Genomic DNA, 25,676 nt, shown 5'->3' with positions numbered 1-25,676 from the left:
CAGGTCAGTTGTTGATGCAAGCTGAAGAGATTTTAACGCTGTGAAAATGAATCAATGGTCTCAATCACTAGTTTCAAGTCTTCTCCTATACAGCACAATGTCCATTTAGTAGATGATGGTACATTTAGAGTCTATAAACTTAACCCAAAAGAACAGTATTCAGTCACCTTTTTCTTTTTTTTAATATACTTTCCCGCCTTTTTGTGTTTCCTCACCTTTGCGGTTGACCTTACCGCCCCTTAGCTCACCTGTGTGTGATCACTTGGCCCTCACGTGTGTCTCCTGTTTCAGTGGGTGTGTGTGGAGAAACAGAACGGAGCCCTTAACCTGTCTTTCCTTTCAGTCGTTACACATATTGCTCCATAGGCGAAGGTACAGGAAGCTGACTGAAACACCGCCACGTTCCGTATTCATTCATACTACTATCTCCATTTCCCCCGTATTTCTTATGATTGTGATTTAATTTGTATACAACCCACAATATAATAATGCTGTCTTTGGAAAATGATTTATTGGCAAAGAAAATCGAATTTGTCAACTTGACTGAACAAAATCATGATAGATGATACAGAAAGTGTTTTGTGTCGTTTCCCTCACTGACTTTAACTGTATTCATAATAAAAGTTACACATTTTCTCATAAACTAACCACATTTATGGGCGGTTGTGTTACATACTGTGTATTCTTTACCACATTGTGCATAACTCCAATACTAAAACCGATGTTTATCATCTTCACACATTGAGATTAATTATATCCGTCCAATCCGCCACAACGTCTGGTGAATAATGGAGATGCCATCAGAGGGGAATGTCGGCAGGGAGAAGCCTTCTGTGAGGGATGCTCAGCATCCTCCTCCGTCCAGCGGGAGCAAGGAGCTGAGCAGAGCGACTTGTGGTCCTGGGAAGATTGAATCCTGGTGCAGCAGTAGTTTGTTTTATGGAAGACTAAATGACACCTGCTGATCAATCAGGGGACTAAATACACCCTCTTTGCACCCACATCACCTGCCATCCAACGGACACATGTGGATACACACTAAACACACCTGCACCGTCTACTTACAACGCAGTGCTACGTACATTTAAAAATGTAGTAGTAGCCTCACAGAACACCTCCAAGTAAACAACGGAACGGCTTCTTAAAGCCACCTTTCTGACAAAGAGATTGGATTCATTTAAAACCTTCTTGTGAAATGTGTCTGGTTGTGTGTTTGTATTCACATTTACATAATATGTATCGATGAGCCTCAGAGCTCTGAAGGTTCCATCTTGGACGTTCATGTGTGTCACTTGGATACAGATGTTATGTCACCATCCAATCCTGATCAAACGGGGCGAACCGGCCTGAAATCCTCCCACAAAATGGTAATTGCCTTCCTGAAGCTACAGCTCTGTCACACACACACACACACACACACACACACACACACACACACACCGTGACCACTGCTGCAGCATCCTGTGGCGCACGCACACTGCACTGTGTGGCGCCGTCTGTTCCCAGTTTTCATGCCACTATAACGACCCTGTGCATTCAGCACATGTTCAGCTGGTTATCTGTGGAAGATCAGGACCAGAAGATCAGGACCAGAAGATCAGCACCGGAAGATCAGCACCGGAAGATCAGCACCGGAAGATCAGCACCAGAAGCTCAGTACCGGAAGCTCAGGACCAGAAGCTCAGGACCAGAAGCTCAGGACCAGAAGCTCAGCACCGGAAGCTCAGTACCAGAAGGTCAGAACCAGAAGCTCAGCACCGGAAGATTAGTACCGGAAGCTCAGGACCAGAAGCTCAGGACCAGAAGATCAGCACCAGAAGATCAGCACCAGAAGCTCAGCACCAGAAGCTCAGCACCAGAAGCTCAGGACCAGCGCTGGCTCTCGGGGGAAGAGAGTGTGTCCCTGTAGCCGCGGTGGTTCACTTCTTGCTTGAATCCAAGGTTACTTTCTTTCTGTGTCGGGAGCTCAAAAGTTCTGACATCTTCTGAGGAATCACCAATGAACCCAATACCTTTTGTATGGATGGACTTTAGCGTGTTGGTGGTGATGATGTCAGGGCCGCTGCTCACACATCATCACACATCGAGCGTGCATCAGAGATCCGTGTGTACGGTCTGACAGAAGGAATTTCATATCATATCCACGAATAGGTTGGTATTGATCACCTGAAATAAAGATGCTTCTGTATTTTTGTAATTTGGTCCCTAAGTGACATCTGAACTGTTTGGTATATTTTAATAAATAATGGGTCTGTTGAGATCTTTTTTTTGTGTTAACTGAAATGGAGATAAATCTTTTTCCATTACTTTTTTCTCAGTAAGGACAGTGAAAGATTCTGCACAATAGCTGAAATCTTTTTGCTTAATTTCACACATTCCTCCAGTCCCACATTGCATTTGTCCGTACACCTAAAAGACTGCTCACCACATCAAAGAGTTCCCATTCCTACCTTCATTTCCTGTTTTCAGCCAGGCTGTGTTATTGATTGCAGAATGACCATTCCTTTTTTTAAATTTTTATTTATCATTGAGAAATCAGTCTGCAATAAACATCCGGCACCACCGCCCCGACCCCCCTGTTCACAGCGTCCGCGTCATCTCGATGAAGGAGCCGTTGTTCACGAGACGTTTACAAAACCGCAGAGTGCCGTTTCGCTGAAATGTGTTGTAGAAAATTGTTGCATCTATTTCTCCGCTTGCTCGTTACGCGGGCGTCAGAATGTGGTCGGTGAAGCCAGCGAAATATATATTCTAGCCACAGTAATTGTGAAGCACTTGCAAAAACATGTGGATGTTGCTTTCAGCAGAGGCAACATTATCATCCATCAGTATTGAGAGAGAAAAATGCACTCTGTGTGTTTTGTGTCTCTTTTACTTTCTTTACGTGTGCTGATGTTATGTGCATCCGCACATACACAGGATGAACCCAGTCAAACCATACATTACCGTATACATATATACAGATATATTCAAATGGACATATATTTGTTATTTCTTCGTACTATTGTACTGTGTTCATCAGTAGTCAAATTCCCTCTTTGACAAATCATATTTGCCCATAAACCATTTCTCATTGTGATTCAGTTCTTTGTTTTAGTTTCATGATACTCAGCGTGGATTTTAGCAGCAGAAGTAGATTAAAGTGGAACTTTCTTACAGTGGGTACAGTACCTAGAGTACCTAGTGTTGTGTGTTAGATGTATACAACATCAGCAAGTAATCAGACCTACTGCACCTCCATCTTCAGCATCACCTCTAAACTGCTCAATTCAATTCCACGATTGTTGTTGGAGTGACTCCAAATTGCAAATGTAATTCTGCCCTGGAGATGATCAAATGTGTGTAGTACAACAAAGTGTCTAAGATACACGCTTTAGTGTTTACTAAATCGATTACTCGTTAGTTAAACTTAAACTTTTAATAAGCGTTAATCCAGATGAATGAATTTCAAAATGTGAGATTAATTAGTTACGTTTTTTTAAATCTATTGACGGCCCTAATATATAGATATAGATATATCTAGATCAGTATATATAGAGAGATATGGATCTATGTCTACATCTAGATAGATATATACTGTATACTGTATATCTGTACATGATACTATACAATGAGCGGGTTCAAATTCCTTGTGTGAGTACACATTCTGAAAAAATCATTTCTTTTCAACTTTTACATTTTAAAACTTTTCTCCTCACAAGAATGAAGGTATACAAACACAGCAGAAGGTCCCCAACCAGCCGAAAGCTAATTCACAAATGTAGGACTATGGATGATCACGTGACAAAGCGTTATCACCGAGAAACTTTCACTAGCCAGGGACTTGTTTTTGTTTTTAAAGGGCGTTTTCTGGTGTAATGCTGGCTTTAGAGAGGAGAAACATTGGCCACGGGAGCGTCGATGGTTCACGAGCCATTTGAACGAGTTGTAACCAACGCAAAACTGGTTTTCTCCATTTAACAGCCGCTGAATGCGGGTGGCGTGCAACGGTAACGACCAAAGCACAGCGCCAATCCCCGCGGCTCGGTCATCTCACGATCACGGCTACGGTCGGTGTCCTCCGGCCTCGGTGAGCTGCTGTAGCTGCACTCGCTCAGACGGCTATCAATCTCACTTCAATGACACGGCCGCCGCTGAAGGCCACTGATGAAATGCTCAAGAAATCCGGCCTGTGAGCCTCCAGGAGCTCAGAATAAATCATGAGCTCTGAAGTGTTTTTTGACCCTGTTACCGTTTTCTACTGGCCTTGTTTGAGCGTTGAGTGTTTCCAGCCATTCTTAGCTTGTTAACGACATAGAAAAACCGGCGCTGTCTGACTTCTTTTCTCATTAAGAGACAACACGAGCCCTAAAGTGTCACCATAAGTGAAAACACACTTAAAATGAAACATTTTCAGTTTGCATAAATATGGCTTCAGTTTGCACCATCAAAGGTCTAGTTTCTGTCCACTCAAGACTTTTCTTTCACTTTAAATGCACGTCCCAGCAGAAACCTCTGGTCCGGAAAAGTGAGGCCAGTGCTGATGTGTCTGAAACCACTGACCACCGGAGGGCGACGCCTCTGGTTGCCGAAAGTCTGGGGAAACGACTTGATTTATTCCCTCTGTGACCATTTTAAACATTAGTTTATGGTCTCAATCTATAGTTTCAGGTTTTTGCCAATACAATGTGCTTTAATTTTTATGTATGTGGATTGAAAACGCCAATCTTAAATATCATAATCCTGAAGCTCACAACCCAATGGATCAACTTTTTATATACAATTACAGTATAAGGGAATTCACCTCAAATGTACCTGATATTCCATCAGCACACAACTTTGAAAACACTGCATTTACACATTTGAACAGGATATATGACAGATATTGATCTGAGACAAATGGCACTCAAGATTGGGAACAGTTTTGTCTCCTTTGTTTGCCTAAAGGGACACACACACACCAACATCTGTCTTTGTCGTTTTGACAAAACCGCCACAGATGTCTGATGCTAGATAGCAAACCGGTGTCAATGGCGCTGCATTAAACTCGACGATGAGGAGGGCTGATATCACGCAGGACAATGAAACATGAAACACGCCAGTTGGAGCCTATCGAAGGATCTCAGGCATTCAGTTGAGGACACGGAGCTCAGGCAGGACAAAGAAGCAGTCAATACACATATTTCCAACATGCATTTTATTTTCCAAGCCTGTTTAGCTATTGTGTATTTAAAAAAGGGTTATTGACGAAAAATCAAAATTCCATTCTTGCATAAAGCGTTGCTGTGGATTATCTATCACCAATACAGCAGACGGGAGGGAGCCGATGGACTGCGGATGCCTCTGGATGAACATCTGTAAGGTCTGTGAGGTGATGTCCATAAATCTTAACTGGCTTCTTCTAAAAGTGTTGTGAAGGCCCACCTTGTTTGAAAAAAAATGGGATCCAAGATAATGAACTTGAAGCTTTTTTTTTAATGGGCAAGATTAAAATACGACATCAGTGCACAGAAGAAGCACCGGGGAGACTTTGTCAAACTTGCTCTGGTAAATACGCTCTTATTTAAACTTTTTTGTCGCCTCATTTGTAACACTTTGGATTCCGTTAATCGTGAAATAAAACAAATATACAAATGTTTGTGTGTCTGCACAAGTAATCGCTGTCGGATAAATTGTGACGAAGTCTGACATTTGCTACATTTTGACCGACATTTGATGCTTCTTTGTTATTTAACATAACGGACACCACAGAAAATAATAGCGGAGGTTGCACAGAGTTACATCATGATGCATTTAAGCTGTATTCAGTAAAAATTGATGCACAGAGCTTGAGACAGTCTCTACATCCACACGGGGGGGACAGCTATCATGTTAACCAATAAATGAACTGGATTGATTTCAGTGGCAACGAGTCTGAAAATAATAATCCAACACCTAATGAGTCTGTCACACACACAGAAAGAGGCGACTGTCTAAACATTTTTATTCACCCTGCGTGATTCCATGACAGACAATGGTTACACAAGGCTAATTTTGCAATGTCAAGTGTTGATATTTCTGCAGAAAATATTACAAGTGCATCGGAAAAAAGTGCGCTGGCGAGTGCGGCGCATGTCAAACAGTGTGCTGCAAGCAGGCGGCAGATGATCTACAAAGTCCTCAACTCTGGCACGAGGATAAAACCCCATTCACCACACTGCAACCACAGTGGTTTCGTGTGACCCACCAGGTCCGGCAGACGGGAGCCACCGTGCACGCATGTAGTCTAATTGGTGACACCTTAAGATCCCTTAACATGTGGGCCAAAGTCGGCTTCTCGGGAAACACAGACACACCAACTTTAATCCAGCCGAACACATCAACAGCAATTGGACTTAATTATATGCAAAAATGAAATTTGTTAATTGTCTTTTGTTATTAGCGCTGGACCGGAGCATCAGACAGTGAAACTTCCTACTGTGTCCCAATCCAGCAGGTAACGTTTATCTCGTCAGCTACTAATGTTGTGTTTTAACATTTGTGTCGGTAAATGTGGCAGTGAGCTGAAACCAAATACTTACAAAAGTGGATGCTGCCGCCTCTTCCGCCGCTGGTTCAACTGTTGCCATGACAATTAGGAGCAAAGCTTCATAGGAACGCAATGTATTGTCGCATCTGCTCCAAATCCGGGAAACAGAGGCCGCATTTGTTGCCCGAATTTGAAGCCCTCTTCAAAATAAGCCAAACATTTCAGAAAAACTGTATTCAAGAAGTATTTTAACATTCTATCATGTATTTCTTCATGTCAAATGTAATCCAAAAGTCAGACCCCAGATAGAACTGGGCTACTGCCTGCAGCCCTTTTACTGCAGATGAAGCCCCGTCTGACTTTATTCCATTATTCAACAATGCTTTTGAAGAATGTTCATGTACATTCATGTTGCCTACAATGTTTGATGAGCACTTCTTCTTCTGATTCTCTGTCAAGCTGTGAATGATATGCACGGCTTAAATCTTACATGCCCCACAGTCTTGCGTGGTACTACAAGCCCTGCTATTAGAAACCCAAGAGGAGCCTCGGTATCGTATTGGCATCAAAGAGCTCTGACAATGGCCAAGAGATCTGACGCTTCGCAGCAGCTCACGTCCTCCTCTCTTCAAAATTGCATTTGAAGGGAGCACAAAGGAGGGCAGCCAAGAGCCAGCTGACTGCTGTCATGCGTGTGTGTTCCAGACAGCAGGAGAAATAACCAGTCTCAGGCCACACAAACAAACAAACAAACAAAGCAGACCAATGGCGAGCTGTGGCTCCCTGTTCGCTCTAATATTTTGTCATAACTTCATCCAGCTTCACTCATCCTTGTGATCATGTGATCTACATGATCATCAATACGCACTAGTCGCAGTTGTGTCACGGTACTGCGCGTAGGCCTGGCGGTAGTAAGGGGGGGGGGGGGGGGGGGGGGCATGTGGGATGAAGCAGGTCGTGTGAATTGCTGAAAAACAAACAAACACGTTACCCGTGTAGATTATTAGAAATGAACTGATGACCTGGTTCATAAATTAGACCTAATTAATCAAATGTATTTAGTGTACACACCAGCATAGAGCCATGATTTGGAAACGATGTAATCAATAAAGAATAGTGTAACACCACTGTCATTTTAAAACTGCAATCAATAGAATAATACCAATGCACAGCTATGATTGTATTAATGTGATGTAATCAACTGGAATGCATGAATGTAATACTAAGAAAGTCAAACCTGACAGAAGAGGAGTTTGATCTGAGTCACAGTGTGACGCGTCGGGACATTGACCAGCGGTGCAAAGGTATTTTTTCCATTTTTTGGAATCTCGTCTTCAACTTTGGTATCCTTCAGGTGGATAATCAGACAACAACTGCTGCTCTTGTTGCTCTTGCATTAACCAGTTTAACTAGCTGGGTCGGTGGCCTTAGTAATGAGCCCCATCTAAGGGCGTCCCCCTTTGCTCTTTCCTTTATTTATTTTCATTGTGGCGAGGGCCCAGACATACTTTTCGTGTATATATATTTCCCTCAAAAGAGTTTACGAGGACGTCTAACTGATCATTTTGAAACGGTTAAATGGTGAACAGGTGAGATAATGAGAATCTTCGTGTCCATTGTGGAAGCAGGAAACGCTGTTTGGCGATTGGACGCCTAAAGTCATATTTGTGTCGTCTGCAGAAGACTTAAGAAGGGCGGCAACATATTGAGCTTGTGTGGCGTCATTCTGTGCACCGCTGCAGACGGAACGAATGTGCAGCGTCATACGAGCCATTTGACAGACGTTTGTATTAAAAGAACATTGAGGGAAAACTTGCACACCTCACTCTTAGAGCTGCTATACACATGATTTTCAAAAGAATCGGATTCATTTTTGATTGTTTGCCAATTTCACAGTGTTTCTTCCTGTTGCAGTCCACACACGTAGCAATTACAATCAACTAACTTATAATTTCGAAACTAATTAGCTGCTTTAGTGCGCTCAATTCTTTCCGATTAGAAAATTGCTTTAGTGTTTTTTTTTTCAATGGTCCTCATTCACTCTTTATATTCCCATCGTCTCGTCTGTTGCTGTTGCAGCATAGGGACCACTGGGACCCCTGTGGTGTCTTTGGCTTGACCAATCAGATCTCAGGGCTCACCAGGGGAGAGAAATTGCACGTAGGCGTGTGGGCCAATTGCTAGCAGGGGTTTTATGTCCTGTAGCAGCTTTGTGTTCCAAAACTCAGCCTTTGGATTTTTTGCCGTGGTGCGAGTCCAACGCCGTAACCGTTACTGCCGGTGATTGACGTTTCCCGCCGCTGAATTAACAGCACTCCGGCTGCTGTGCGTATCCAGAGGATGAGAGTTCACCGGTCAGTCAGGCTCTACGGCGTTATAACGCCAGGCTCACTTTCACCACGGCACACGCAGTGGGAGGTCCGGTGTCTGGGGCCAAATACAGCAAAGTCCTCTGTGCATGCACATGGTGGTGTAATGGTATACTTTCAAATAGAAATATGAAATGTGACTATGTTGAATTCAGATATCCATTAAACGGTTTATAAGCTAGTTCATTTATTATAGTAGAAAAGTACCAGCTTTAGACTTTGTGGTATTTCTTCTTATGAACTGTTTCCTAGGAAAAAAATACATTTGAATTTCTTTTTTAAAATTTCTACAAAGAACCGCAAACATGTTAACTCCATAAATCTTATTTTCTCTCTTGTCTCGTGGTTTTCTCCATATATCTGGTTCATTTATTTGTTTGCACACAAAGAGCCATCTTTGCCGTCTTTGTGCGTTCTTCATATTTACAAAACCAATATTTACTTTTATCTTTGAAACAAAGCATCCCGCTGTGCCGCAATGAGGACAGAAGAAAAACTAAATAAAGACTCACTCTGTATATTGTTAAGACATCACGATTAACGTGCCACCCAGTTTCCACAGTCAGAGCACATCGTCACAACATCTTTGCTCAGTACAAAGTGTTCGGTTATAATCAAAAATAATACTCCACTTTATTTTTTTATTTGGTCATTTCCCATTGATGGACACATTCTCCCAATCAGGAAAAACCTACTAAACCCCTCCACATTTCTGCAGAGGAGTTTAAAGCGCAGGAATCCAAATTATTTTTCAGGGACAAATAACAGCAGATGGGTATCAAATGCTAACCTCCCTCAAACAATTCATCTGAGGGCCGTAAAAACTTCAGCTCCGCAATCGGAGGTATAAATCCGCCTCCTCTCCAGCAACAACTTGGTGAGGGAAGGAAAGGAAAAAAAACGGGCCTTTCCCAAACCATGAGGAGCAATCGGCAGCCCAAGTGAATCACAACCCGGGGGGCCGGCGCCATTGAACAGAATCACGCGTGTGCTCCCATCCGCCGCGTGCCTTCTTCTTCCTGTTTATGCGGCGGAGCGTGACTCGCACACCTCGGCTATTTGAGTCGGTCTCGCTCTTATTCGGACTGATCCTTCTATCACACGTTGGCCCTTTTGTGATCAGACTGGAATTCTCATACTATATTGTGCACAGACGGGGCATCAGAAGAATACCTTGAGCTTCTAAAAATAACTCCTGAGGAGGGAAGAGGCGGTTGAAGATATATCTCCACAGATCACACTGTCTCTACTCCCCTCAATGCTTCGAGAGATTTATACAAGGAAAAAATAATAGTGTGTTCTTTCCTGTCAGTTGCTCATGTTATCTTTCCGCAGCTTCTCTCCCCTCCAAGCAGTTGAAAGGTGACTGCCAGTGGAGGGGGGGGGGCTCACGTTGGGAAACCCGACATTGTGCCTGGATGGGGTGCACGTGGCCTCCCATCCGCTGCCCCGTCAGCCGGAGGTTGGGCCCTGAGTTTGGACCACCACCACCACCAGCCCATTCACTGCCTGCACCGGGTGCCCTGAGGCCGGCTGACCACTAGAGGGCGACGGCCGTGTGAAAGAACCATTGGACGTGCGAGTGTGAGGGATGATGCCGGGGCGCCACATGTGCTCGGGCCTCTGCACGTCCCAACGCACAGAGAATACGTCCCAGCGTGCAACAAACCTGGAGTCAGTCACACGGACACCATGTCTGCCTCTATGTCCATTTCTGTATCATTTGGTCAATTCAGCCTCGGTATCATGAAGATGAGGCATTGCAGTGGAAAATATGCCCCAGGAAGCGGTCCAATTCCTATTTACAACATTTACACCCGGGGTGACCTCTCACACTCCACCTTTACTGGGTGACATCAGGTAAGTCGATAAGGGTTCTGGGTTTGAAGCCTTGGTGGGGGGGGGGATGTTGGAACCTGCTGAACAGACGCATAGTCATATAATCCAACAGCCGATGGATTGTAACGCACCATGATGTAACACATAAGCTGTGTTTTCTTTTTCCACTTTCAGCGAGTTCGCTCGGTTTCATGCAGTACGCATTTAACCGGATATCAAAAGCTCCTCGATCTCCTGACCTGTTAGTTGAAATATTTGCGGCTCAAATGACTGTGGGTTGAATAACCAGAAAGCATGTTGGCTCGTATGCTGCAAAACACAACCAGATGCTTGTAGCGCATCCCGGTCTTTCTGACCTGCTATGTATTTTAGTCTTTAAGTACAATGGGTGGTATGGGTATCAGAACAGAATCTAAATATGTGAATAACAACAATAAAAATGAATGAATCACCAACTGAAGAGAGAAGCTGGGCATGATGGGATGAGTGGAGGTATGGGCATCGAGGTGGCTTCCAGGTGTAGAACAGTGACCTGTGCCGGAAACACCACCTGGCTAAATTAATAGCATGAAATAAACAGTTTAGTCCTCTTCCTCAAAAGCATATTTGCAGAAAAGAAAGAAATAACCGATTCATATGCTGAAGCCTACTTTTAAAAAAAAGTATTGTAGCATGAAACAGCAGTGCATCAGGATTCTTGGAAGATTTCAATTAAAATAATTGCCTGTTAAGGGACCCAACAATGTAAAACGTTAATGTTAGCGGCTGTGGCCCGCTTAGCAGGATTACACACTGTGGCAACGTTCCTGGAACATGTCACTCATATCTACGTAAGGGTGGAGCAACAGCGAGCTGTCAATCACAGTAAGCCAGCCCTGATGCACACCCTGTAGAATTTTCTCATAGAATTCTATACAACCAGAGGAAACACCCCCTGGTGGCCAGCAGGCAGAATGCAGCGGAGGTGGTCTGTTACAAACTGCTTCTTGCTTCTCTGACGCTTATGGGGAAAGCGCAACATACATTTTAAATTAAACAAAATGTATATTTCTTTGGTAGGGGTTTCTGAAAAGTTTTAAAAGTGGATTCTTCCTAATGATATTTAAAATGCTGTCACGATTTTTAAAAGCATCCACCCCATCCGAAGAGGCTTTTTTTTCCAGCCTCCCGGGCAAATGGACCTGCCGTTTTCTGACCGCAGAGCGCAGCGGAGGTGCCGCCACCTCTTTCTTGCACGTGCAAACCCACAGCTGACACCACGCGGCGAGGTGACCGCGTGCACCTGTGACCGCGTAGACGCAACCTGTTGAGAACAAACTCGCCCCTCAGCGGCACGCGCGCGTAAACCTCCCCGCCACGCGCAGGCGCCTGAATCTGCAGCACCGAAAGGGTTAATAACCCCTCCCGCCCCCTCCCCACTTCATCAACGCGACCACTACGCACGGAGCGGCTGGCTGGAGGTTAGTCGGGCTGTTGCGGCGCAGAGCGGAGTGTGGACGCGGCGGCGGGCGGCGGGCGGCGTACAGCAGCGCACCCGAACCAACTTCTTGGATAAAAGACGCCAGAAGGACCCGACTGAAATAACAACCGAGGTGCCATGTCGGCGCAGAGGAGGGTCTCGGGGTTTGACAGCGCTCGGTCCCGTTACTACTGAGCGCGCGTGAGTAAAGAAGAAGAAGAAGAAGAAGAAGAAGAAGAAGAAGAAGAAGGGAGAACGCGCTGCTTTTGGTGCTTGTTCTGGCTGCCGTCTCGCCTCCCCGATGGACGGGCAACGGGGCTTTTACGAGATGGACAACCCGGCGGAGAACCCCAGCAAGGCGGTGGAGTACCTCGCAGAGCTGAACAAGATCATCGAGACGCAGCAGGGGCTGCTGGAGAAGCAGCGGGTCCGGATCGAGGAGCTGGAGCTCCAGGTGACGGACCTCTGCAAGGAGAACGTGTGCCTGAAGGAGCAGCACCAGCGGCACCTGCTCGCCTGCAGGCTCCAGCAGGGCAACCACTCCGGCCTGGTAGCCATCAAGGAGAACGCCGCGCAGGAAAAGTAAGTTCTCACCCCCCCTGTGTCCACATGGGTCCCTCTGCTAAAAAAACGCGGGGGCGCCGCCACGCGAAGCCGTTTGGCCCCCCCGGCGCGCGTTCGGTGCCACCGCCAACCACGGCCCGCTTGCCATGCGTATTGCGTGCTGTGGAGCCCCCAGGGGTGTTTATTAAAACCACGAACGTCAGTCGCGTTTCACGTGCGTGTCCGGGCGTGTGCGCGTGAAGTTCGGTCCGGTGGGTGTGACTGGCTGCTTGATTGGGTCAGGAGAAGCAGCTGTGGAGCAGCTTTACGCATCTGTTTGGTGCCGTTGGTTGCTTAGGCAACGAGCGAAGCTGGATTCTTAGCTGCTGACTTATATTGCATTTCCCCCCCCCCGACATTTTATTATTATTTTTCTTTAAAGCGACGTAGTTGCTTGGGAGATCCGCGCGGCGCGACAATCACAACGCACTCACAAAGCTGTTGCGTAATGTTTTATAAGCGAAGGCCAACAACACATTCCGAGGTCACCACACGCACTACCTCTGATTGTAGTGCGTGTTCTGAACGCGCTCCATTCTTGGGATTGTACTTTGTCTTTGGTCAAACTTTGGTTCAGAACACGTAATGAAGCGACAGTCACGTCATGCGGATGAAATCCAAATGTTTGTATCACAGAATATCGATCAGCCCCGATACAGGACCGCGGTGTCGATACGCGCGGTATTGACGACAGGCACGATGTTTAAAACAAACAGATAATGATATCATGTTACTCATAATTAATTCCGCGCCTCTTAAAGGCACAGTGCAAACTATTGGTATGATCACTGATACATTGTAAACAGATTTGAGTACAGACATATTTTCATATAAGTTTAAAACACTGGCAGTGGACACAACATAGTGATGGCCTGCAAATAGCTGTAGCTATTTTATTGTGAAAAGTACAATAATCTATCTACATATTTAGTGTGAAAGTGTTCAGGAAAAAAACAAAAGCTAGAAATAATAAGAGTATTTGTAATGTCTAACGTTGATGTCCGTCCAATCTCTTTTGGGATTTGGACTGTTGACTGTACTGAAGTATTTTGCTGCACAGTTTTCAGTATTTTGTGACATTTTATTGAGTAAACTCATACAGCTCTAATCCGAGTTGAACTCTAATGCCCCTTTCTAATCTCCCAGAGCAAACGGGACTTCCTCACACGGCCGATTCGGTCCGAGCACTGCAGCACAGATGGATGTTGGTTTTCTGTGATAGAAAACCCAGCAGAGAATGTTTACTGAATTCATTGAACAACCGCTACGCTTTTCTAAAGAAATAATGGAAGAAATCCAACTTTTAGTCTCTTGTATGAATTAGGCCCCAAGCTACGTGTCCCGTAATGCATCTAGGCCGGACGGACCGACCTAAAGGAGGGGCAGCGGGGGTTTAAACTTAAACAAACCCAGACTTGATTGTAGAGACGAGGTGCTGCTTTGGAGCCCTATTTATTAGTAAGGGAAACACTGCAGTCACCAGTCAGGGCCCCTTCACCCGTCCCCAGTCAGCGTCTACCATGATATCGGTAATAGTAATGGTAGGGCAAACACTGGAGCGTGAACGGGCCCTGACTGGTGACTGGTGAACGGTTCCGCCCCGACGGGCAAACACTGACAGGTGAGCTCACTCCCAGCAGCGGACAGGCAGCGCCAGTTGGAAAGATAAAATGTCGGTGTGTGTTCTGCAAATAACTGTCTGTTAATTGATTAATTAAATAAATGAACGAAGGAGAAGTTGATCATTTTAATTTAGGACTTTATGTCGGCACCACATATTGTATTGTTACACTTTAGTTGAGTTTACTCAGTTAGCTCACTGCTAAATTACTGCACCTTCATCATCATCATCATCATCATGTTTTGGTTGCTCAGCGCAAGCTCACTTGTATGAGTTGAAAATGTTTTCTTTTTGCACCGAGGGCAACGCCGCTAAGCCATTTAAATATCGCCATGACATCATTATGCCTTTTGCTCCGTCATCATTTGAGCTATAAATAGCTCTCTGTGCAGAGCTCGCGCCTCTGGAGCGTCTGTGACTCTTCCACGACACAGCAGCCGGGTTTGAGTCCGTGCCTTAAAAACGAGCAATTTCTTCAGGGGGGGGTTGGGTGGCATAGAGCGCTTCCTTTGCACACACACACACACACACACACACCTGGGAGGGAGTCCTGTCCCTTGTGTTCTGTCAACAGTTGTGCCACGTCAGCTGTTCTTGCCATGTTGACTGCAGTCAGGCGGCAATAGGGAAGCTCTGGTACTCTTTTGGTTCTTCTGACACACACACACACACACACACACACACACACACCAATTCTAATGCAAATCTATCGTCACCCTGACGGGTCACCCGGTTAACTCAAGCTGATGAGTGGGATCCGTCTGCATGTCGGTGGGGCGGGTGTTTCTGCCTGCATGGGCGCTGGAGCACGTCGCTCACCAGCTAATCCACTGGGGTGTTTCACTCCGTGCTTGTTATTTGGCCACGCGACTCGGCTCTCATCCCGGTCGCGCTTCGCGCCCGCGCTGGGAGGGAGGAGGCCTGGAACAGCGTGATGTTAAAGACTCCTCTTTGGCAGTTTGGTTTGGGAACATCGGTGACGTTTGCGAGTTAAGCTTGATTTGCGTGCTTTGCTCGAAGGCGTCTGGATGGCAAGTGATGACTCCGTCTACTGTTTGATGCATCAGCCAAGTTGGGGACGTCAAACAACAACCTTTTATAGGAGGAATTGTTCTCACTAGTGACTACTTGGGTGGAGAGATCTCAGGTTCCCCGTTTGACTGCTAGTTTCCCATCATTTGATTATTAGCTAAATGTGTGAGATTTTTGTGCAATTACAGGAGTAATGTCTAGTAGAGGCAGGATAATTATATTTCATGTGGCACTGATTGCACGTGGCGCTTGACCGCTGTCTAGAAAACGCACAATTCAAATACATTAATTGAAGATCTGCTGAATAGCTCTCCATCACACGTAGAATGATCACACCGCCAAATGTCACAACGGAAACATTCCGACCCGCGCACTCCGTGTGTCTGTGTCCGTGTGTCTGTGCAGCGCTGGTCAGTATGGAAGTCGTAACGAAGTTTTGACTTTTGGAGCGAATGCTGCTGTAAGGTGCGCTGTTTGTGATGCACTTAAAGGCAAAGCTAGAACTCCGTTTCACACAGGAGAACACCGAGGGCTGCCTGATAAATGCAGAAGATGAGAAGAATAAATAAACTCTCAAAAGGAGAACACATTTGGAAATGAAATATTCATGGGGACTTTTTGGAGGTACGTTATTTGATTGTGTTTATTCTTGTCCACTACACTGCAGGTTCTTCCTGTAATTTAAACATCTTGTGAGGTTAAACTTGGCAGGGAGTCACTGAAAAAGCCGCACGTCAGAAGGTGAAGAATCTGGAGAATTTAGCAAACACAACCAGGTGCCAGGCTTCGGACGGCAGAATAATAATGAGAAATTGATGTATTGCCAAATCCAAAGTGATGACATAAACAAAACAACTCCGCGGCCGCAGCAGATGAAAGCCGAACAACAAGGATCCAGTAAAATGCATCTCGTTAAAAAGTCACCGTGAGAAACTGGAATGTGGTTATGAAACATTCTGCGTTGAATACTGATGCCTCCATATGACCTACATAAGCAGAGCATCCCATCAGAGAGAAGATTGGATTATTCTATTTAGTAGTTCTTCATGCACGTCATCGGTCCGACAGACCGGACAGGAATGTGCAGGTTCACCACAAACTTGAGGTTTTCCAAAGGGAACAGTACTGCTTCTGTCCACACACACACACACACACACACACCGCCAAAATCAACACACAATGAGAGTTCCTTGTGGTAGCTTTAAAAACCATGATTTTCTTTTTGTTCCAAACGGAGCAGAGTTTTCGGGGCATTATTCGAATTTGCCCCCTGGTATGAGATGAAAGATTAAAAGTGAATTATCCTCTCGTAATTACGGCAGGTTGTAAATGTCAGTCTCATATGGTTTCCAATTAAAAATGCATGTACTTCTATGATGACAATAACCACTGTAGCATATTCTTACAGCGACTGTTTAAATCAGCCTTCACGTCGACCATTTGTTAGCGATACAATGCAGACGCATCGCTTTGCAGTATTTACTGTATATCCCAGTATTTTATTTTCATTCCTTGTATCCCCTTGTATCTCACAGGCATTGCATCCGTTTTTGCTGATAGTTTAATTCTGAAAGAGTAAATATCCGACATCCTCAGAAAACATTGGTGCAAAACTTGCCTGTAAATAAAGACATGGACTTTCCCTGTCAGATTCTATAAGAATTGAAAGTAGGATTTCAAATAGGTTGTGACCTTTCTCTTGAAATAACACATGAGATCCTCCTGAGAGGGGCCCATCTCTGCGTGGAGTCCTGCTCATTGATAATCTCCTGGCAGAGCGGGAGAATGGGATTTTGTGTGCTGGAGCAGAATAGTACAAATTGGAATGTGAGGCGGGAGTTTAAAGGTACCCTGAGGTTCCATTGGAAACGCACATAAACATTTACTGTATGTATGCGTGTGCATCTTTATAGGTTCTCTTTACAATATTCAGAGCATTAAAATTCCTTCGGATTCCGTAGATTTGAATGCAGCGGCTTTTAAAGCCCAACAAAAACGCTGTTTTTTCAGACCCTTTGTGGTGTGTTGCTGCCCTTTTGCCTTTTCAGTTGCTTTGCAGGTTTCCCAAGCTGCTATAAACTGCAGTGAGCTTGCTGTAATATTATTCGAGCTGAATTTGACAGGATGCGGCCTACTTTTCTTTGACAGAAATACAACTGGACTGCAAAACGCTCCTTGCTTTCCATTGAAGGCACAGCTGGACAACGTGGGGGCTGCTTACTCTGTTCTAACCTGCAGATTATTGTCTTAAATAAGTGCTTTGTACGAAGCTTGTCAAAAAATTGTAAATTGACATTTACCCTTGAAAAACCGAAATTAACTTCATCGTCAAGCATCGTCGAGGACCTGTGTTACAGTCCGTAGCTTTGGCAGCACAGGAAAGGGGTATTAAAACGTCTCAGGTAATGTTACAGACAAGCTTATTAAGCTGAATGTGGCATTTCATTTAACAACCCATTCAGTCTGTTGAGCTTTTCCATCAGCTGGTTTGAAGCGATTTAACTGAGCTGCGTTTAGTCAGAAGATGGCTTCAATCCGCCAGTGAAAAAAGTTGAAGAGGTTGAGAACCAAGAACAGAAATACTTCCGCTTGGTCATCAAACTCGTGTACAAATTGTTCCTGAAAAGTTTGAGTTAATGTCAGCTAGTAACTAACATGTTTTTGTTCAATTGCCGAATTGTCTTGTGTGTTGGCGGGGCGTGGTTGGGGGTTCAGGAAACGGTGGCGGGAAAAGGTTTAATTACACGTTGCTGTGGGAAAATGGTTACTTGTTTTCTCCTCCCATTATATAAACGGCAGACTGGTCTTTGAAGAAGACGTCAGAGAGTGCCGACGACCATAGTGGGAAGAGACGGGCCTAATCTGTGGTGTAAAACAAAAATGAAGACGTCTTTAAACGCTTCATTGTGCTTTAAGGAAGCCCCCAGGTAACAGAGGCCCGTTACACTCTGTTCCCATTTTAGTTTTCTAATGCTATACTTAAAAAAATATGGAAACAGGGATAATTTGTCCAATAAAGTCAACGTTTTAGCATTTTTCAGCATCCAGATGATGGGAAATTGTCTGTTCCTTTGCAGCCGGCGAACATCGAAACCCACAGCATGTCACTAAGCAACAATGAAATTCTATTACATGGGGGACACCAGGTTCGAGCCAGAACATCTTTTTCTCCTCTGTATTTTATTCAGCATTGTGGAGACCAGTGTATATGTCAGCCTGGGTGGACGAGCTCCAACTGTGCTCCCTCAGGCAGACGTTAACAGGTTTTCTCCAGGATCTTGTATCGTTCCTTGTCTGCCAGCCTGCAGGACGATCTATTGGATTGGCTCCACCAGCTCCACCGCTGCCGCCGATCCATTTAAATTTACAATTCTAAGCAGTTAAGCTAAGCTGCCTGGAATTCTAATTTTCCTCTACTTTTCATCCATTTTCAACCCACTGAACTGCAGTGTTTTCCACATGATTAAACTGGGAGGAAGGCTGCTGTCTTTACCCAGCAAGAACACATACAGACGTGTCTTCCCGCACACACAGATGAGCAAACTCCCACCAGCAGACAGAGAGAGAGGGTCAGAAAATGTGTTTGTACGCATCTCCCCTCAGTGCTGTAAACTCTTGGGGAAACACTGAACTGGACTGACCTGATAACTGCTGCTGGGCTACTTTGTGGGGGACATGACATACACAATAAATACAACCAATGGGGGAACCACTTCCGGTCCTAGAGAGGAATGAGTGTGTGTTGAGGCTTTAACACAGACATGTGACAATGACAAAAACAGACTGGCGACAACCAAAAACCCAAAGGCTTTAAAGCAGTAGTCCGCAAACAAATGGGTGATGAAATTCTTGCATAGCTGCAATTTAAAGTGAATTGGAAGCATTGGACTAGACTTTAATCAGCACTAATCTAATACAAAGGAACTAGATCTGGACGAGGGCAGAAAAAAACGCTTGATTGGCTGCATTTGATTGTAGATCAACAATGTATTCCAGGTCCCTGCTTTCACATTTTTTGGAGTATGTCTCCCAGATAAGCCACGCACGACAGACAATTAGTCAACGCTTAGCGTTCTGTCTCATTAAACTGGCCCGTGGTGAGGATCTACTGATCAGTGAACATTCATTTATTTTCTTTGATCGGATCTTTCCTCTCACCCCTTGAGTCTGAAATGAACATCCCAAAATGACTGGTTGGTTGTCATTACTAGGATGTGCATTTACGAGGTGGTGATCAGATATTCATTAAAACTGAAGAATACCTGCAGGCGCACTCTGTTGAATCCCTATCTGACATTTTCAATCGGTGTGTTTTTGGGTCTTGGTCTGATTGAAAACAATTTGTCTTTTGTCCAACACTTCTGATTTTCCTGGTTGAGGAATACCAACGGATCGAGAAGCACCAGGCGCATGTCTTTTATTATGCTTTCGCGATCACTTCTTTGTAGGAATCTTTTTGAATTTAGCACAAACGTCCACCTGGAATTAAACATGATTTTGGCAGAATTTGGCAGTCAGAGGTCGCTGCGACGTTGAGCCCGTCTCATCCTCTAGAAGCACATACCTCGGGAAATTTCAGCAAATTGATCTCAAACTTCAACTTGTACTCGAAGATGAACTTTTAATGATTTGGGTCTTTAAAGGTCCCTGTGAGCTCACAAATTATGTTTTGACCACTCAATTATCAATATGAAAATTGAATCAATCTGAACAATTTCAGAAAAATCTCTGACATGGAGTTTGTTGGTCTACTGTTTTGATCAACCATGACCTCAGCAATCAGCCCACGGTGGCTGTTATCTCGTGAAGCCAGACGGTCGAGTTTTGAAGGAAAATGTTGACTGCAGTCTCGTCATATTTTTGTTGTTTTTTTATCACCTGCTCTTCAAAAGGTTCCTCTTCTGAAGTCCGTGTGCTGCACCGACAAAAAGTTTATATTTGGGGTCGATTTACAGTTTGTGCTTTGGCCCAAAAGCATCCACCTGACAACAGAGTCACTTCCAGTGCATTGATAGTACAGAGAGATCACTTCCCCATTTCATCCAGTGGACTGAAAACCACTCTGCACCGGGGACAGAGATTTTCCCCTCAGCCTAGAGTGGGATTTTGTGGGTTTTCTCCAGCTTAATCAGAGAAGTGGTGTATTTGGTAAAGGCTTGTTCAAGTAAAATGTATTTATAGAATGCATTTCACAGGCCAAGATCAGAAAGTGCTTTACATGGCGGCAATTCAACATGAAGAGGAATACGATTTGACCATCGTAAATAACAGACACATGAAAAAATACACAATTTAAAACAATGGCTGATGAGTCAACATGTACACAGGATCTGCAAGGCGTAGGAGTGCAGGCAGAGCATTGCACAGTTTAGGGGCGTGTGCGAGGGCACAGACAGAAGACCTTGGCCATTAGACCTGAGTGCGAGCCGGTGAGTAGGGTAAGGGTAGTAGATCAGGTACATACTGTATGATCTGACCATGGAGTACTGCGTAAGTGGAGGTGAGAATTTTGAAGTGAATCCTAAAAGCTTGATGGAGCCAGGCGGCGATGTGAGACTGTGGATTTGTGATGGTGAGTAATCCGGCTGCAGCGTTTTGAACGTCCTGCTAGCTGTTAAGAGCAGCTGTGCTCTCAGTGATGAGTTAAGTGATTTTAAGTGAACAGTATTCACCCTCATACTCAATACTTGAGTTTACTGAAACGCATCAGGTGCAATGACTAGAACCCTGTGTTCTAGTGTTGTTCAGTTGTAAGCAGTTCTCTACTGTCCAGTCAAGAGCCTCGTTATTGTAAAAACCTGTCTGGGTTTGAATGAGAGATTGAGTTGCATGTACTGTATATTATCAGCATAAAAATGATGGAAACATTATGGCTTTTTCATAATTGCTCCAAATGGTAACACATGCAAAGAAAATAACAAAGGCCCCAGGACAGAGCCCTGCTGTACCTCAACAATAGAGCGATATCAGATATGCGATATGCGATATCAGATATGCCAGATATGCCCGCCCAAGTTACAGTATATGACTTAAACATTCGTACAGTGTAAAGAAAAGACTTCCTTTGGTCCTTGCCATGAGGCGCTTCCAATCGTGTGGAGTCAGTTTGTGCTCCCCGGCCCGCTGAGCTTGTAGTGGGTCAGTAAACAGAACTTCTCTGGGTCTCTGACTGCCGGTCCAGAGGGGACGTGGGCATGTGGGAGGTGCGATGTGAAGAGGGCTGAGATCTCGGCTGCGACCCTTTCCTTCTGCCAGCGTGTCAATCGTCATGCTCCAGAGTGTGAAGGGGTCTCTGTGCCCGTTGGGGGCGTTGAACCGATGCGTCACCCCTGTAAAGCACAGAGGGCTTCTTAGAAGTCACACGTGAAATAGTCGCAGCCTCTTCTCTACCGTAACGCAGTCTAACTTTTATTAAATGTTGTAGACTGATTGATGGACGGATGTTATGATGTTATTGGAGGAAATTGGTTTGCACTACCTTACATAAACACACATCATATTTCATTTTATGCCGACAAAAGATGATTGGATTTCATATTGGAAGAAATATATTGTTGAGGTTCACAATACAAACATGATTTAAAATAGTTTAAAAAAGGATCAGATAATGTCATTATCCAAAGTAACCAACGAGCATAAAATAAATTAATTAATGTTCACCCATCGCCCCCCAAGTGCATTACGGTCATTGTGTGCTGTGGGTGCAGCAGAAATTGAATAGAATTCTTCAATATGTATGTGGGTGGAATTTTCAGCACTTTTCTAAGGAATTCTAGGTTTGGTGGAGTTGACAGATTCTCACAAGGAAAGTTAGTTGGACTTGAAGGGAGTGGGTGGATAATGAATCAATGATAACCTCATAATAAATGAGATGATACAGTATTTTTCTCCCACAACAAAGTGCTCTCATTCTATCAAGTCCTATATGACAAAAGTGACCTCATCTATTATTAAAGTTGTTAAGTCTTCTTTTGATAAATGTAAAAAAAAAATCTTCTCAAGTGTGTCTTGCAATTGATTTCCTATAATTATCTTCCTTTTTCACCAAAGAAACTGCTACTATTTTGGGAAGTGATAATATCAGATGGTTAACATTGAAAATAGTCTCCGCTGTTTGCCTCCACGTATTGGTTGCACTTCGCAGGCCTGGTGTTGACCTCAACACTTTTGCTGCGTCCCAACAGTCCATTCCCCTACTGGACTCCAGCTGCTACCGGGAAGATTACTTAGTTGAGAAGTTAGGTAGAGTTAGACCAGGTTCGGGTTATATATATCTATGTATATTTATAAGGATATACCTACATACCGGGCACTCCAAACGTGTGCATCATCCCGGCATTATGTGGCCTCATGAATATCATGATGAGTCACCGCTTGGTCTCAATATACAGCATGTGGTAGTTAGGCTAATAGAAAAAAAAGCTCTCTCTCTGCAAGCTAATTAGATAGAAAAGTGACCCGCTCTTGCCCTGCATGAAGGTAATAGCCATCCGCACCGGGAAAACACACAGGCAGCCGGCTGAACATTTCAAACACTCAGCGAGAGTCTGTCCCGCTCTCTTTCCCTCCCTCCCATTGATCAGCCATCTCCGGATGGTCTTTTTCGGTCTGAAGACGGCTGCAAATATCTGAAATAGATCAAGCAGGATCTATTTCGCTCAACAAAGTCGAGCCGCATTTTTAGCCCTTTCCAAAAATTCTTCAGTGGAATGCTCAACCGCGGCTGTCGCGGCACGCTTGTTTTCACCCTCTAAAGAGTTATAATTGGCGTCTCCTGAAGCGCTCGGTGATGGTGGCGTTATTACAGCAAACATCTGCAGCTTGAACGGCGCCCTATTTGCCTGCTTCCGGGGGAATTGCCTCTGCCAGCTGCACCCTCACCTCCCCGAGTGCGAGAAGAGCCCGGATTTCTTCCCCCTTGGCCCCCGGACTTCTTTGTGACTGAAGAGGTCTTGAAGCAGGTTCTCTTAATGAATTTGTAAAATCTTTTCCGGTGAACATATGAACGTCATTGGCTGCCGGTTGTGACTCATCTCCCCTTTTAACTTTTCTCGAGCCGCCTCGCCTCCTAATTGCATCTCAGATACCTGACTATAATGGGCACACTTTATTTCCTAATGATCCGCATTCACATGGAAATTACGTATTTACACATGTGAAAGATGCTAGCTGATTACTATGACATCAACAGAAGACAGTCAATCATATATCGTATCCCATCAGTGGTCACCCAGTTAGTTAGGTAGAATATGTGTCTTAATGCTCCTGAATACCTGCAGCAGCTAGATGGGAATGTTCTTTTCATTGATCCGTCCCCACCCGTCTGTGGACCCCGGGGGTGACCTTTGAACCCCTTCCCAACGATGCAGTGAGTGCTTTTGGTCTCATGTTCACGCACTGAGGATGTTCTCTTTTTGGGATCAGGCCTGGCATTTGATCACGCGAGGGGCGGTGCGCCATAGCCTTTGGGGTCGGCAATTTGTTTGTACTTAGCAGGAACCAATATTTGTGCAACTTACTAAGTCAATGTTAAGCCCTGTATCGATCAAAGGTATGTTTCACATTTATTAAGCTGCCTTCTGAAAGACCAAAGTAACAATCATTTTGTGATGAAAAACACTTATTTGACAGTGAGCGTTTGCTGGCGTCACGTTTGTTAGCATTGAGATAAGAAGAGGGTCCATTGGGAGCAGTGTTGGCTGTGCAGCCTCACAGCAGCAGGACAGAAGGACTCGAGGGAAGCAGCCGCTCTCTGAAGGACTGCAAAGTGCTGATAGTGTCACCCCTGTACGGGGTGGGAGGTGTTGTGTGTCGGGGCTTATAGCTTTGCCGTAGTTCTCCTCCCTCCCTTTACTGAATCCAGCGGGCGTCCCAGGACACCTTCACATTACACATTACTCATCTACCCCTAGCAATGCCCCTAACATGTTATGTTTCTACTTAAAACCCTGTGGAGCTAACGTTAGCATAGCGTGTTCACCAGCTAGCATTAGCTAGCTTATATCTTTCTCTTTTTAACCGTTTTTTAAATGTTTGACATCCTGGATACATCGTAGACTCTGTCTAAACATCACTTTTGATCAATATTCAGGGAGTGCAGGTAGTCAGTGTGGGTTTCATGGTAGCTCTGACAGCTTGATGGGGCTAAACAAAGGGCCAATAAAAAAACACTTAACAAAGCATTTGGCCCCTGGGCCGACAAAGTCGATGCCAGCAATACACAAGCATCGCGTAATATGTTGTTGAGATCTTTATCCTGTGTGTTTTCAAAATTTACCAAGTTTTCTTACCTCAGCTCGCTTGATCCTCTGTTCTTTGGAGTTCACTAAGTAACAATTCCGAACAGGAAAGACACGGCGCTTGTGTCTGAAAACTGTATTGACAGGAAAGAGGCAGAGGACAAAACCGATTTAACTGGGTCTGTTTGGGCGTCGCATCAAGGCCAACGTGACCCAAGGGCATGCCGTTTATTGAGGAGCCATGAGGGCCAAACTGAGGCCATGGCCATCGTACCCCTGTGAAATTGAAGAGCTGCAGCACTGCGACCTCAGTCCAGGACAAAGGTTGGAACTACTGAAGATTCCTGGTTCTTACTGACTGATTCGCAGCTTTGGAAAATTGTTCCTCAGTAAGCCGTTGCAACAATGGTCACTTTACCAATATTTAGCTATTGGGTGTGAAATATTGTGAAATGTTATTCTCTCCACATTGCACAGCTCTGTTTTGGGTGGATGTCGTCTACGTTAAACACCGAGGACTTAACCTCAATGGGAGACACCACAGATAACTAAAGAAATGAAGGAACCAAAAATATTCTCATAGAATCTGTAATTATTCTTATTAGGGTCTATTTGTTTATGTTTTCCATACCGGCATGAACACCAGAGCAGAAGTACTTACCTAGACCTACGGCACGTTTGGTCTCGTCTGTTCCCACCTCGGCTCTCAGCCGTGAGCTTCACCAGTGACGGCCTCTTTAAGCCACAGGTCAAGGAGCTGTGCAATCAAAGCTTGTCCCTGGAGCCCGTCCAATGATGGATCTAAGCCCGGGTATAGTGGAGCGGGGGAAAGGCGAACCTCCCAACATCCCGGACATTCCCCACATGCTGTTTGTGCCATTGTGTAATTGCCCTTTGATTAATGAGTCCAATTAGGTAACAGTTAAGAATCAGGCTATCGAGGGAGATCTGACGGCCTATATAACTGGTTCACTATCAATTTCTTGGAAAAATATAATATGAAGACCTTATTTCGATTTGATCAATA

At 44.7% G+C, this 25,676-nt stretch overlaps 1 protein-coding gene across 7 annotated transcripts in view; it reads left to right on the top strand.

Moving 5' to 3' along the window:
- Positions 1-12,130: 12,130 nt before the first annotated feature.
- iqsec1b (IQ motif and Sec7 domain ArfGEF 1b) overlaps positions 12,131-25,676 on the top strand; it is a 118,852-nt gene continuing 105,306 nt past the window's right edge. For all 7 annotated transcript variants that reach the window (XM_078092491.1, XM_078092503.1, XM_078092494.1 and 4 more), the window contains exon 1: positions 12,131-12,736. In XM_078092491.1, coding sequence (XP_077948617.1) covers positions 12,456-12,736 — 281 coding nt within the window. In that variant the 5' untranslated portion in view covers positions 12,131-12,455. The remainder of the gene's footprint in view (positions 12,737-25,676) is intronic.

Source organism: Gasterosteus aculeatus, chromosome 17 (genome assembly GCF_964276395.1).
Source record: "Gasterosteus aculeatus chromosome 17, fGasAcu3.hap1.1, whole genome shotgun sequence".
NCBI classification, from domain to species: Eukaryota; Metazoa; Chordata; class Actinopteri; order Perciformes; family Gasterosteidae; genus Gasterosteus; species Gasterosteus aculeatus.
This window is presented reverse-complemented; position numbering and strand designations above follow the sequence as displayed.